The 15,352-nt window shown below is 45.4% G+C and overlaps 1 protein-coding gene across 7 annotated transcripts in view; it reads right to left on the bottom strand.

The window, feature by feature from the left end:
• The window catches only part of LRRFIP1 (LRR binding FLII interacting protein 1), a 105,733-nt gene extending 91,654 nt beyond the window's left edge, over positions 1 to 14,079 (bottom strand). For all 7 annotated transcript variants that reach the window (XM_059868315.1, XM_059868307.1, XM_059868311.1 and 4 more), the window contains exon 1: positions 13,881 to 14,079. In XM_059868315.1, the coding sequence (XP_059724298.1) occupies positions 13,881 to 13,970 (90 nt within the window). In that variant the 5' untranslated portion in view covers positions 13,971 to 14,079. The remainder of the gene's footprint in view (positions 1 to 13,880) is intronic.
• Between the last annotated feature and the right edge of the window lie 1,273 nt (positions 14,080 to 15,352).

Genomic DNA, 15,352 nt, shown 5'->3' with positions numbered 1-15,352 from the left:
GCAGCTGATAAGTAAAAGCACAGAAGTTGGCCAAGAGCCACCACTTTAGGGAATAAAAATATTTATTGCTGACTCCCACCCTGCCTAACTATTTTCATGTACTATAAAAATAGGACTGGTTTTAAAACTATTGTGCAAGAAAAGCTATATCAAATAAATAACTAAGCATAGAAGATTATCAACCAGGCCCATTATGTTAAATAAAAAAATCTCATTTCTGTACTTCCCAAGGTGTTCCCTGCACAATCAGGTCACACTTCACAAAGAACCCCCTGAAACACTAGAGAATTGGAAATTAAAGTCATTTATATAATTGTCCTGGTTTGGCAGCATTGGGATGAATATTTCATCTCACTGCATCCCATGTCTGTACAACTGAGGCAAAAGCAAAGTGAAGAGTGTGACAATAAATAAATCAATAAATCACATAACTACTTTATTGCCCCTTTTGAAAGCATATATAATATTTTGAAGGAAACAATTCAATGTATGATGTTAATTATCTGCATTTCCCTTATTTACCAGGGCACACTCTCCCTCTTTCCCCCAGTCTCCATCAGCTAACAAATCCAGCCAGAGCAACCACTTTACTGCATCTCAGATGGAATTCTGTCAAGCTTAGCACATTAAAGAGAGTACTAGAAGTGTGTTGCTTCTATATATAAACTGCCTGTCTGGTGCACAGTGTGTCTGAATTATACAGCCTGCCTGACGCCAAATCCAAGCTCTCCTGGATGAGGGGGAGAAAAAAAATCCCCCTTTGGAGTTATTTTCAAAGCACCCCATAATTTTCAAGGAGCAGGAGTGCTCAGAGTCTGAAAAAAAGCCATCACACCTATCACTTACACTTCATTATTGACTTTCTTTAAGTTTGCAAAGCCTTTTGTAAAGAACATCATTCAAGGCAGTAGAAACAAAGATTTGAGGCCAGGAGCAGACAAAACCCTGCAGCAGTGACAAAGCTGCACCACTGCTGCCATCAGAACTTACCAGCTGCTCCCTACCAGCATCTCACCTTTCCCCCAGGTGGCCTCTGTTTTCTTCCCTTCTGCCTCTTCCATCCTTTTTTTTTTTAATATTAAAAATACATCCAAGAAACCATTGTGCATATATTCACAGATGAGTCTTTTATTCCGCACAGGAATAAAAACACCTGAGGTCTTCAGCAGTAACACAACACAGGCATAACAAATGATCAAATTTATAAAACTCTGCAGGCCTTCCCAAGGTGACAATGAGACTTTTGGCTGCCAGGCAGGATTTCCTGCCATGCCCATGGTGTCGGCCCGTGGAACTTCCTAAAGTCTAATGTAAAAACCACAAGTGAAATTAATTTTTCTAATGACTGCTGAAGGATTTTTAACCTGTTCAGATCCCAGAATTCCTGATCTCTGCTTCAGCACATGTCTCTCCAGCATTTGGGCAGCACTGACAAACAGAATTTCTTTTAAAGTCTGTGACCAGACTGCATAATCAAACCAGGTTACACAGACCCCACATTATCAGTTGCTATCAGCACTATTTAAGCTGTTAAGGAGTCAAAATAATTTTTATTATTTTATCTCTGCTAAGCTTTTATTGCAGCAGTTTTGATCCTCAATCCCACAGCTCATTGACAGCAGGAGAAAAATCAGTGTGTTGGAACACTCATGGTAAGGCAGATGTCCAGAGCCCACTTCCAAAATTTAATATAAAAATGTCCAAACAAGGGATAATGGTGTAGAAGCCACTCAGAAATGTGGACACTCAATACTGTTTGAGCACCCTTTAAAAAAATAAGTCCAGGACAACTTCTCAGTAGTGAAAAAGGTTTCATCTGCACTCAGTGGCATTTTCCTTTCCCAGCCATGTATCTGAAAATAGGGACTCTCCTTTTTCCTCATTTAAGAGACTTTTGCTCTGGAAATGATTGACCTAAAATTCAAGATATTTAAAAAAAAAATTACTGTTTAGAGTTAAGTACTTTTAAAAGTGGGAGCTCAAAACAGAATAATTCAAGTATCAGAACAAAGGGTTCCATCTCCTTTTGCACAGCACTTTCATTTCAAAAAGTGTTAAATACCTACAACAACACACACCTAATAGACAAAGTTTTTCCTCATGCCTTATAGGTATATTCCTAATTTCTCTCACAAAAAGGCAGGGAGACAAAACCTCTTCAAATAATTAGTAATAATAAATCCTTAAAGGCACATTCCTGCCTGACCTCAAGCAAATGAAAGACAAACCAAACTTTCACATGCAAACATTAAGATTCAAAACAGGAGATGACCTTTAGTGCACCCTTCCATGAGTGGAATGTTCTCATCCACAAGCAGATTTAATTAAATTTAGCTCTTTAGACTGATTAGAGTTAATTAAGCAATTTGTTAATAGACCTTTTTATTATGTTTACAATGTGCTGTTTTGTTGGATATTGTGCAATGGTTACAAGCTGCAAGGCACTGGTTTTTCACCCTCTTCAACTGCACTGATTTATATGAAATCTAAAAGAAGGGCCCAGAGTCCTCATGAGCACTGGAGAAGATCAGAAGTGCAGTATATAAAATATATTGCATGAGGGACCCTACAACAGATGTCACCGGGGTGGCTGGTTTTATTTTATATATAAAACAAGCCATGTTTCAAATTTGCCATATGAGAGAAACTCCTGTAAAAAATAAAATCATCCTACACAAGGGAATTATTGTAAAAATTGTGATTTTTCATGCCCCTCACTGCTATACATTTCTTTTAAGCTCTGGACCACTTCTTTGTGTAAGAAGTGTTTGGAGGGATCCAGGTGGGAAAGAATTACATGAAATTCATTAAACTGTACCACCTTCCTGCAGAGGGACTGTGCTTCTGGTTCATGTAGATATTCTGCTACAGGAAATAGCCCACAGCTCTCCCTCAGGCTGCCCATATTGTCAAGGGAAAGGCAGAACACTTCAAACACAGGCTGAAAGTCTCCATTTGTAACATCCACCAAGGGAATGCCACAACCTGCTTGAGCAAACCCTATACAAGGGAAAGTATCTAAATCCAGAGAAACCACCTTAAAAAAGCTGGGCTTTTCTTGTTAGTACAGCTGGATGCTGCAGAGGATGGATAACAGCTTCCACTACACCGTGCTGGACTGGACTTTCTGTCCTTCAAGCACAAATATCAAACTTCAAACATTTAGCAACAGCACTGAAACCACAGCTCTCCAGGAGAGGAGCCAAGTCCTACACTCAGTTTGCAGAAAAAGCATACAGAGGAGATTTCACAGGGAACAAGGTGGGTTTTTTTTAAAAAAAATTCACACTTTTGCAGCAATTTTAAGAGACCTGTCAAAAACATAAATTAAAAAGAAAAATTTAAAACTACACTGTCCTCTGTATCTCACTACTGCAATCAGCTCAGAAATTTGTGAGATGGTCTTACCTGGCTGGTGGACAGGAGTCACCCTCTCATGCTGCTATCATTCCACAAGCCTCTCCCTCCTGGGAAGAGGAATTCCCCAAGAGAGAGCCAGGACATGTCAAGAGAACTTGCCCAGAGTTCAGCGATGGCGCTGAACCACCCTTCAGCTGGGATTAGGGCTAAAAAAACAGCATTGTTTGAGAAACCATTGGACAGCTTTTGTGTGGGGGTGGGAGGGGATTACTGCCTCCAAACTGGGGCTGAGCACTAATGGATTACCTAGAGAATCTGTGTCCTAACCCTCACAGCAACAAATTAATTCAGTTTGAAATGTGCTACTGGGCTACACACACCTTGTCTAGGGGTGCAGCAAGAGTGACCTCCACAGATGTTTTAACTGGAATTTTACTGGAATTCTGGAAATCACAGAATGCCACCTGGAATGCACCAACAGCACAAGGTAGCTCACCCCTGGGCAGCTCCTTTCCCTTGCCTGCTCCATTTTTCCCTAGCAGCCTTTACCACCCAGCAGATAGAATTATAAATTGTATCCTCAGTCACACAAACTATTTAACACCCAAATTGTGCAGACCTGTAAGTTTAAGGTCATGAGGAGCTGTGTTTGAAAAATGGCAAAGAAACAACAAGTGCTGAGAGAATGGGATAGGGCAGCAGCAAAAGCTTAGCCCTTGGAGAATCACATTCTATTAGAGGAAATTACAATGAAACCCCAATTCCCTTAAGGTTTTCTACCAGTTCCTGAGGTGCAGCAAGGAAATCTTAGAAAGGTTATTCCTAAGGGGTTTTTACCTGATTGCTGTAACTCACAGAGCAAAAAGACTTTTTTTGGGTGCACTGTATTGATTTTATAGTGGGAAGACTGAGAGAGGAGCCTTGTGCAGCTGGCAACACAGGCAGCAGACCCCAGAGAAGCATCTCTGGATAATTCAGATCCCTAAAAAGCTTGTTTCTGTTCTAACAGATTCAGTCTCCCCTAAAAAAAATAAGGCAAGGTTTTTGTAACAGCCCTGCAATCCCACTGATCTTTATTTTCTAATGCTAATTTTGTAGGTTGGTTAGACAGAAAGTTCTGGGTTACCTCTTGACTGAAAATTATTGCTCAGTTTGACAGGATGTGCTTATCCCCTCGGTGATACACAAGCATTCCACCAGCACATACAGAGAACCTTTCTTCACTTGCTCCAGTTCACCAAATAATGATAATTTTTTCCCCTCAGGGTAATTAAACAAGAATGCACAAATATTCCTAAAAACACAGTGTAACCCTCTATAAATAAAACAGTGACATTCTCTACATACACCAACATTATCTCTTGTATCCACAGCATTTCCCAGAGCCCCTGGATTCCTCCACAGTTCATGTAAAGGTTAGGTCACATCACTGCTCCAACACACTCATCTCACATCAGGGCAGATTTCAATTTCATATGCAAGAGACAATGGAGGAGTGTGACCTTCGGGTATCACAAAGCATGTCCCAAAAGCCCACTTTCATTTTCAACAGATGTTGGTTCAACATATTTGTCAGTGTAAATCCTCTTAGAGCCCGGCAGCACATGCAGCAAAGGAAGCAAACCAAGACCAACACACACATTTTTTTCATATGGGAGAATGGACATTTTAAGGAAAACAGCTTATGGGAAAAGCACAGTTGAAGAGCAAAGCAACAGGGGTTGTAGACCATCAAAAATTTGACTTGTTTCCTTAGAGCACATAAAGTTGTATCTACTATTTCCTGGCAAGTCTGTTGAAAGAACTTCAAGTTTGCAATCAGAGAGAAACAAAACATAAATACAGATTAAAAAAAAAAACAACAAAGCAGTAGGCTGTTTCCTCTGTAGTCAGCAGAAGCAAAGACAATTTCATGGGTTTGTGTGAAGACTGCAGCACTTTGGCACTGATAAAAACAGACATATCTCAACTATCTGACTCTGAAGCAACGTGTGTTTTAAAAGGGAAAAAATGTGAAGCTACAAGAGTCCGATAGGAGACCAGAGCCCAGGGATTTTTCTGCATGTGAGGCACACCAAGAGCCTTTCCTTGCTCTCCTGTCATCCCAGCATGTTAGCTGATAAATGCTCCATAATTAGAAGACCCAAGTGGGGATGCCTGAAATCCATCTGACCTGAGGGAATGAGTTTAAAAACCTGACCCAGCTTTTAGCGTGCCAGATCCTCCTGTATTCCATTTCTGCCTACTGGAAAGGGCTGGCAAAGGCAGACCCGAGAGACAGACTCAACTAAACATGGTATTCAGTGGGATTAGAGAAAGGTTATTTTGGGACGTAGGAAGTACTCAAAAGAGGAGGGCAAAGGGGAAAAAAGGAATATTAAATTTAAATCAGATGCTGGCGAAGGGAAAGGTCACAAGATACGCACAAGCAGAAACCAGGAGAGGAGAAATATTACTCCTTTACATTCCCTGTCTGAGCAGAGCATCTGTTGGACTGGGGAATGGCTTGCAGAGAATCATCAGTGGGACAGAGGCATCACCACTGCACTGCAGGCAATATTAACACACAAGTCACTGCCCAAACAGCTACACACAAATAAACTCCTTTTGTGGAACTCTCTTCCAGTAAACTCGGCCGCTCTGGGAGAGATAAATCAATCTGACACTAATTACATCCAAAAACTGCAAGTAATGACATCATGTAGGAAAAGCCCAGCTCTGTTTTTGAGGAAGCCAGTTGGAGATACCATCTTGCTATTTCTTTGACAGAAGTTTGGATGCAAATTGAATATTCCAGTCTCGTTCACATAAACCTTCCAAGAGCTAAGAGGAAAGGAAACTGCAGCCCTGAGACCCAACTACTGTCTTTGCATTTCTTCCCATGCCAAAGATAACAAGCACTCTCATACCTAATTACCAGCTATTAAAAATAGGAACATGGCCATGGTGGTGCACCTGGCAATTACGGTGTACCAAAGCCTCAGACTTCTAGTGCAGCAACACATAACACAAAATAAAATCTAAATATTGTCTCCAGGAGCACAGGAGCTCACAAAGTGCTGGAGAAGCAGAAGGCACAAGGTGTTTTTGCAAGCCTAATGTGAGGGCTAAGCTGTATGACAGAAGAAACTGCACTCTTGCAGAGAAAAGCAGTGGGCAGGAAGGAGGAAAGAGAGGTGATAAACCAGCCAGGAGTAGAAGCAATAAGAAATGAAGAGGCTTCCTCACTCCTCACCACATCTGAGATGGGAACACAGCTCAGATTTGGTACTTTCAGATCTCTTTCCTTGTCTCCAGCTCAACTCTGAGAAGCTGCAGGAGTGTTTAGGTGGATAAACCCACAGCCCAAGCCAAGCTGGCTCACAGGCACACAGAAGGGCAAGGCAAATGTCACTGAGCAAATCCACCTCTCCTCCAATCACACCCAGGCTATTTCCTACTGAAAGCACTCCCCAAAGCAATCAACTTCCCACTTCTAGGTCAGACATTTTTAATGAGCAATTAGCTCAGACACTCATTATTCTTGGCATCAAACAGGATCTTAAGTCCTTAAATTAACAAAAGTTATTTCAATGTATTCAGTGAAACTTTCAAGTCAGAACAAGTCACTTGAAGTTTTAGACCAGAGCTGTGCCTTTTATATTCAAGTATATCCAAACCCCAAAACATCCATCCTTCCTCAACACAGAAACAGAGAGTTTTGTTAAAACTTGCACATTTTTATGTCTGAAATTAAAACCAACATCTTTCCAAACAATTTGAAGACAAAGATCTCTCCTTTCAGAATTCCACACCCTGAAGTAGCACACAGTGAATCAGAACTTCACTTCCAGGAAAACATGAAGCATTGAGGGGATGGAGGAACAGAGCACAGAACTGCAGGATGGATGCTCAAGTGCAAGTCAAATCCATCTTGGGAGGACACTGCTTCATTTAGCCAGGGACCCACCCATTTCTGCCCAATTTTTGGTTTAGGCACACATCCACATCCCAAAACAAGCAACGCTCAGTTTTGGAAACAGCGGCATTAGTCAGAGTTTGTTTGAGTCTTCTCCTCTCTCAACACTCAAAATTCTCAGCTGGTTGGGCCAGAAAAGTGCTCCTAGCTCTGCTCATTGGGAAATGCTTCTGAGCCTTGCCCTTCACACCTCATGCCACTTAGCTCAGTTTGTTTAAAGGCAGAAGGAGAAACCATGCAATTATTCATGGGAAATGCCTTTGCTGCTGAGGTCTAGGTGAGGACACTTGGCAAACTCTCCCTGTGGGCAGAGTTCTGGCTCATTCCTGCCAGCATCAAAGTGGTATTTCTGTGCTTTCCCAGACTTCTGTACCCTCTCTGGAGACCCTCAAACCCCTGAGTTTTTAACAGCATGAGCAGAACTTCCACATCTTCATAACAGAAAATTCATTCAGCTACCTGAAGTCGTTTGCACACTGCAAGCACTGCAGGGCTCTTCCTGCCTATCTAAAACCACCACATGCCTTCCACTGAAGTACTGCTTTATTTAGTATTTGCTGTGCCACACCAAGCTTTAATTTCAACAGCTAAATCTTCTGCAGCCAGGCCTTTGTGAGCTGCCTTGCATTTCTTGCAACCTACTGCTTCTACACCAAGCCTGCCCATAAGGATGCTTTTGAAATATATTTTTGCCTGATGCCATGTTCTCATTTCTGTGCCCACACCAGTTTATTTGCCCAGCATTAGCCAGGAAAGTTCTTCAGCCTACTTCTTGTTCCATAACTAAAAAGGTAAAGGAAAGGAGAGTTAAAGGCTACAAATGTCTTCTGACAAGAAGCCCTTAAGCACTTCCCTCATCTTTCCAGTGTGATGAAGACCCAAAATCAGCTATTTTTCTACTCCATGCAAAGCCAGCTGTGCCACTGGTGGATTCAGAGGTGCAAGAGCACCAATTATGAGGGGGCTTTCTCTGCTTCTGGTATTGAAGTGACCATGCACCTCCCCTTCTCTGGGGTTTGATATAAACCCTCAAAGTCACCTTTCTCAAGGAAAATTTGGTTTACTGCAGCTCCCTCCCCCCCTCCCCCCCACACCCCACATTCCAGTGGGCAGCTTCTCCCCAAAAAGTATTTCAGCACCAGCGAGACAACAGCTGATATTTCAGAGCTGCTATTTTAGGGATTGCCTACGAGTGCTCCAGTCTAGCTAGACAGATTCACTGCTCTTGGCAACCTGCTGACTTGACAGGAGGGACAAATACCTCGCTTCACAAACCCAAAATACTACCTGGATTATACTCCTTGCAAGCAAAGGATGGAAAAAAAAATAAAAAATCCCAGTGTTGAAAGCCTTGCAAGCACATTTGAGCTCCAACTTTATCCAGCAACAGGCCTGGAAAAACATCCTTTTAGATGAGGTAATGATTAGTGCTACATCCTGCAGCCAAGCTCAGCATCTGGGCTCACAAGGACACAGGCTGGGCTTCCCATGCTGTTAATCCTACCAGTAGTCCCTTGCTTGACTGAAACAGGAATCACAGTTCCTAAACAGCTGCTTCCTCAGACAGCAAGGGAACAGCTGAAGGGGACTCAGGCCAGGAACGGACACAAAAAAAGGCAACTAAGTATTTCAAGTTGAGAGGCAGATTGTAAGACAGGCTCCAGTCATCCATTTAACCAACATGAGATGGGTCTTCAGATTTTATCTCACTTCTTTAAACTGCTCCTTCCCACATTTACTTTGGGGGGGAAGAGACTGTAAGTGATGCCAACACCATTTGTTGGATACATGGATGCAAAGCATTAAGGGGAAAGGAGAGTTTGATGAAGAGCATATTTGCCACATAAAATCATCTCAAATCTGGAACAATTCCCCACGCCCTACTGGCAAGCCTCGCCCACAGAGTCCTCCTTCCTTCCTATATTTAGGTCAGACAGGCTGAGTCAAGGCCTCCAAGAGCATCCCTTGCTTTCATAACTTTCTGTTCTAGAACAGAAAAGCCAGACATGCTTTTCTCAGATCATTTGTTTGGATCATCCATTAACACTCCTAAAGGCAGAAAGTAATGCAATAAAAAGATAAGTCAAGTACTGGTGCTTCATAAGCCAGGCTGTTTCTAAGGGCTTCTCTTGGAACATCCACCCAGGCTTACAAAAGCCTTCACACATCTGGAATGCCAAATACTGCTCCAAAAAGTTCCACCCCTAACCTACCCTGGTCTTATAGGGAATATATCCTTAGGGAACACATTGCTTTAAATGCTCTGCTTTGCATAACAGTTCAATAAGGTTTGTGTGGCTTGTGTTCCCATGTACAAATAGCCACTCTGCTTGCTTTAGCTTCAGCTTGTACCAAATTGTTTCCATCTCTATTTATGGAAGTCACCCAAAGTGCTGTATAAATCAGAGTTTTCTCCCCCAAATTAACCTCTCAATTTAACAGATTCTACATTCAACCATCATAGCATCTCTTCACTGGTCTCTAAACTCCAATTTAGCCTGCTGAAGTTACTTAGTGCCTTCTTACTGTAACCATTAAACCTGGCTGGCTGGTTTTGTTTGCATTTTGAGCTTTTTCTAATTAGCAACACTTTGTGCTCCTTCATAGCAGTGTAACATCCCAATTTTTGAATCACTAAGAATACAGGTCAATGCCCAAACTGATTACTTCAGTGAAATAATCAAATGCATGGTCCATAAATGGATTGTGCTAGTTTTTATTATTGCTTTTAACAAAGTAATTTTGGTTTTTTTTATTTACTTTATAATTATTGCTTTTAACAAAGTAATAATTATGTATGTACAAAGATGTAGGTGACTTCTTGAAAGTGACATAAAATGTACAAAAAGTGAAGGCACAACCCTCACAACATTACTTTCTTTAACAATAAAAAAAAAATTATGCTGCTTGAATTACTAATTGCAAATTAATTATTACCTAAGGAGCTTTGCTCTGTGAAATGGTGGATGAAGAAGATTTCTAGCAGAGAGAGGACACACGGCAGGATCATTTTTCTGAACAGTGTAACACACCTGCCTGCAAAACTGTGGCAAAACAAGGTGTCAATTACACACCTAATACAAACAAGAAATTGACCTTGTCCTTCCTCATTCAAGAAAGTAAAAAACAGTAACCAATATTATCTGCCTACGAGAGAAATAATCTCATTTACACAGCTCCTTGCTGGATCTGCAAAACTCCTGCCCATGGAACAATTATTACTGAGGCTAGCGGAGTGGAAGTTAGCAAAAAAAAAAAAATATTCCTTTAAGAAACAATGTCTCGAGTAATCACATCAAAGCCATCTAATCCAAGCAGGAAGGCAGCTCCTGGAAGGTTCAGCCGGGCAGGACTGTGCCTTCCCGAGGCACACACGCTCCGTCCGCACAGATGAGCGCGCAGCACGCGGCTCCCGCTGGCTCTGCTGGCACAGACCTTGAGCAGTATCAAAGTGCTGGATTCTGCAAACACTGCTGGCATGTGCTCACCGAGGGGAATGAAGGAGCCCAAAAGTTTCCATTGGCCTGAACATGGAATAATCTGCTGGTGTGGAGGCCAGCCTGAAAGCGGAGAAGCCGATCATTGATCGGTTGCGCTGCCGCCCGGGAAAAAACAAGCTCAGCAGCACAAGCCAGGTGTGTGAACAGCAAATCCTGTGAGTGGCAGCCTGCGAGTCTGTTAGAGACTCAGAACCCTGTGCTTCGTGTTAATTATATTTACATATTTGCCATCCACTTAATTACCGTGCCTGTCAAAGCCTGCAGCTGGATCTGGTGATACAGCTCTACCCTTTCCGGATGGAAGGGATCTGCACCTTCTACCTCTGCTCTGAACAGCTCCAGACAAGGTGATAAACTACTTCAGAAAGTGCCTCAAACATTAAAACTACTACTGATTAACATGACTAATACTGCTACTAAACCCTTGTCACTACAAGATGCTTCACTCTCACAATTTCCTTCCTCTTGTTCAGTTACTTCCCCTCACGATTGTTCTTGCTGCCCTCGTCACCACGCCAGGCTCTCTCTTGAGCTGTGCAAGGCACAGAGCAAGACATCCCACCTGCAAATCCACACAAATTTTATATTCAAATGGCAGGAGTTTCACAAAGTCCTTGCAAGTCTTGCTGTCTTCTTGTAGGAGCACATAGTAGAGTGAGGACGGTGGGTTTGCCAAAATAACCACAAAATAAAAGGTACCTCTGTGAGTCATTCTGGTTTGGATGCTCTCCTGGGCTATCCCATATGGACATAGGGAAAATGAGACTCTAGGATCTGCAAATAACTCACCATCACCTCTGGCTTCTGCATAACAAAGGACCAAAGCCAAGAGAGGATGAAAAACCTATGTGCAAACCCAGCTTTGTCTAAACACCTGTGAGGAAGGCTGGAAGAGCCAAAAATCAGGAACCCTCCCACCTTCTTAACATGGAGGCTCTCAACATCCTTGCTAAGGAGAGACAAAAGGTTTAGCTGACATATTCTGGATCATACAGAAGGATTCATCTGGGATCCTTTGTGTGGAGAACAGGCAGTTAAATAACAAAACAATTAAAGCGCTCTGAGACAGGGTAATGCAAATAGATAAAATAATATGGGAAAATGCTGAACCTTGAACTTGGCAGTTCACAGTTTTAGCACTCAAGGGAAAAGATAAAAGACATGCTTGTGTTGGGCTTTTTGAGCAAATGGAGTTGTCCTTTAAACAAACCCCAGGAGAAGAAATGGGGAATAAAAAAAACCAAAACACAAACCACCACAATATTTGAGTCCTCAAGCCATTACACAATGCAGTAAAAAGCAGATCTAAGATAAAGAAAAGAGAAAGTGGGAGATGATAAACGTGCAACAGAAAAGAGCAGCTGGGCTCCTTGTTAGAGGCTGATGCCTTCCTTGATCAAATGACAGCACAGCCAGGACCCATCTGTGGAATTCAAACCCTCATCCCAAAACAATTCTTAGGATATTATCATGACTCTAACAGACCGCACAATCACTCTTACTTGCTATCTCATGTCCAGGACATGAGACATTCTTGTCCTCCTACCTCAAACTCCATCCTTGGGAACCTTCTCTCAACACCCTGCCACAAAAATCTGCCTTCAGAGAACACACTACATGTGAATCACTCACACAAAACTCTGCTGGATGCACTCCAAAGATGCTACAAACCACCAGAAAATGGTGCACAACAACTGGTGGTAATGAGGAGCACAATGTCACAGCTAACTCAACCCACCAGTGCCACCAGAAATAAGCCATACATTAGCATTCACCTGATCCTGCTGCAGGTCTGAATCAGGAAAGGAAACCAAGACAGACCTAAAACTCCAGAAGAGCAATTTATCTTGTAACCCATCTAGGGATCACACCAACACCAGGTGGGCTGATACACATAATCCATGCTAGGAGAAGAGGATGCTCACCATCAGCAGCAGCACTGGAACAGTTTAGACACTGAGTCACAGTATGGTTTGGGATGGAAGGGACCTCAGATCAAACCTGTGCCATGGGCAGGGACACCTTCCACCAGACCAGGTTCCTCAGAGCTCCATCCAACCCAACCTTGGACACTTCCAGGGATGGGGCAGCCACAGCTTCTTGGGGCAACCTCTGCCAGGGCCTCACCACCCTCACAGAGAAGAATTTCTCCCTCATATCCCATGTAACCCTGGTCTTTTTCAGTCTGAATCCATTCCCCCTGGTCCTGTCCCTATGCTCCTGTAAACTGTCCCTTTCCATCTTTCTCCTAGGTTTCCTACTGCAGAAGAACCCCAGGGCTGCTTATCTCCCTTTCCCCCACTGGAGGATGGCCACAGCAAGGATGGAGAACAAGCTTTGTCAGATTTAGGAAACGTAAAAAACAAATTCACATTATGTTGGTCACCACTGCACCAATTTAAGCGCACATAAGAATAAGGAGGCAGGACACATCAGCAATCAGCTGGTTTAGAAGGTTAAAGTCACATTGAGCACAATGCAGCATCTGGTGGGCAGCAATATAAAAATCAGTTTCCAAGTGAGAGGGGTCACTTATGCCCACACCCAGCATCACCTTGCAGTATTCTGGTTTTCATTTTTCACCCCCATCCCTGGAAGTGTTCCAGGCCAGCTTGGATGGGGTTCAGAGCAACCTGGTCCAGTGGAAGGCGTTTCACGGCAGGGCGCTTGGAAGGAGATGATCTTTAGGATCCCTTCCAACCCAAACCACGCTGCCATTCTATGATTTATACCTATCCATAACACACCAGAGCGGCCTATTTTCAGTGCTTAACACCAGTCCCAGCGGTTCTCAGCAGCAGCGGCCGGCGATAGACATCCCCTGAGGCGGGGAGGGAGCGGGGCGGCTCCGGCACCGCACGCCCTTCCCTCGCGGACCGCGGGAGCGGAGCCCCGGCACGGCGGCACAGGCGGGGGTGAAGCAGGGTTTCCACCTCGCCCTTGAGCTGCCGCGGTGCCGGTGGCCGGGGGCGCCTGCGCGGCGCTCGGGGGAGCCCGTGGGGGAAGGAGAGGGGAGGAGGATGGAGACGGGAGAAGGGGGGATGCCGCCTCCCGCCGCTCACCTCGCGGGCGATCTGGTTGAGCGCATCATCCTCCGCCGTCAGGCGCTCCCGGTTCGGCAGCCGCTTGCGTCCGGCGCCCGGCGTCCCCATGGCGGGGCGGTCCCGACCGGCCCGGTCCGGAGCGCAGCCGAACCCGAAGCCGCTGCCCGCCGGCCACGAGCGACCCTCCCGCTCCCTCCGCCGCCTCCGCCGGCGCGGCCGTCACCGCCCCCCGCCCCGCGCATGCGCCGCCGCCCCCCGCCCTGAGGGGACGGGCCGCCTCACGCCCGCCCGAGACCGGGCTGGGGGTGCCCGCTCGGTGCCATCACACCGAATCCGGGCTGTGTTTGGGACTCCCTATTCGCTGCCCTCGCACCTGAAACCGGGGTGTGTTTGGGGCTCCCTGGCGGATGTCCTCACACCGAACCCGGGCTGTGTTTGGGGCACCCCGCTCGCTGCCCTCGCATCTGATCCCGGGGGGTATTTGGGGCTCCCTGCCCGCTGCCCTCACACCGAACTCGGGCTGTGTTTGGGGCTCCCTATCCGCTGCTCTCACACCAAATCCAAGGTGTGTTTGAGGCTCCCCGCTCTCTGCCCTCGCACCAAACCCGAGGTGTATTTGGGGCTCTCCGTCCCACTGCCCTCGCACCAAACCTGGGGTGTATTTGGGGCTCCCTGTCCTCTCTCCTCACAACGAAACCGGGGTGTGTTTGAGGCTCCCTGTCCGCTACCTTCGCATCAAAACTGGGGTGTGTTTGGGGGTTCCTGCTCTCTGCCCTTGTACCCAAAACCAGGCTGTGTTTGGGGCTCCCTGCTCGCTGCCCTCACACCGAACCCGGGCTGTGTTTGGGGCTCCCTGCTCGCTGCCCTCACACCGAACCCGGGCTGTGTTTGGGGCTCCCTGCCCTCACCGCCCGAGATCGTGTGTGGGACCGTGCTCGCTTCCATCACCGCCCGAAATCAGGGTGCGTGTGGGATTCCTCCTCGCTCCCATCACCACCCAAAATCAGGGTGTGTTTGGGGGTCTCTGCTCTCACCACCTGAAATTTGCGGGGTGTTGGTTGTTGTTTGAGGGACCTTGCTCGCTGTCTTCGCCGTCCAAAATCGATGTGTGTGTTTGTGGGATGGTCCCTGCTCACTCTCCTCACCACCCAAAATCAGGATCTGTGGGGTTCCCTTCCTGCTCCCCCAGCCCCACTGTGGACCAGCCCCCTTCCTGCTGGGGTGCCTGGGCTCCCTCCCAAGCTGTAGGAAATTACAGAATCCCAGAATGAGTCAAGTTGGATGGGACCACAAAGGACCATCTGGTTCAACCTCCCTGCTCCAGCAGGGTCATCCCAGAGCACAGGATTGTGTCTGGATAGCTCTGGAATATCCCCAGAAGGAGACTCCGCAACCTCCCTGGACACTGTTCATTGCTCAGTCACTGCCCAGGGAAGAATTTCTGCCTCCTGCTCAGGTGGAACTCCTGGGCATCAGCATCTGCCTGTTCC

This window comes from Haemorhous mexicanus, chromosome 26 (assembly GCF_027477595.1).
Source record: "Haemorhous mexicanus isolate bHaeMex1 chromosome 26, bHaeMex1.pri, whole genome shotgun sequence".
NCBI classification, from domain to species: Eukaryota; Metazoa; Chordata; class Aves; order Passeriformes; family Fringillidae; genus Haemorhous; species Haemorhous mexicanus.
The sequence above is the reverse complement of the archived record's forward strand: the minus strand, read 5'-3'. Positions and strand labels throughout refer to the sequence as shown.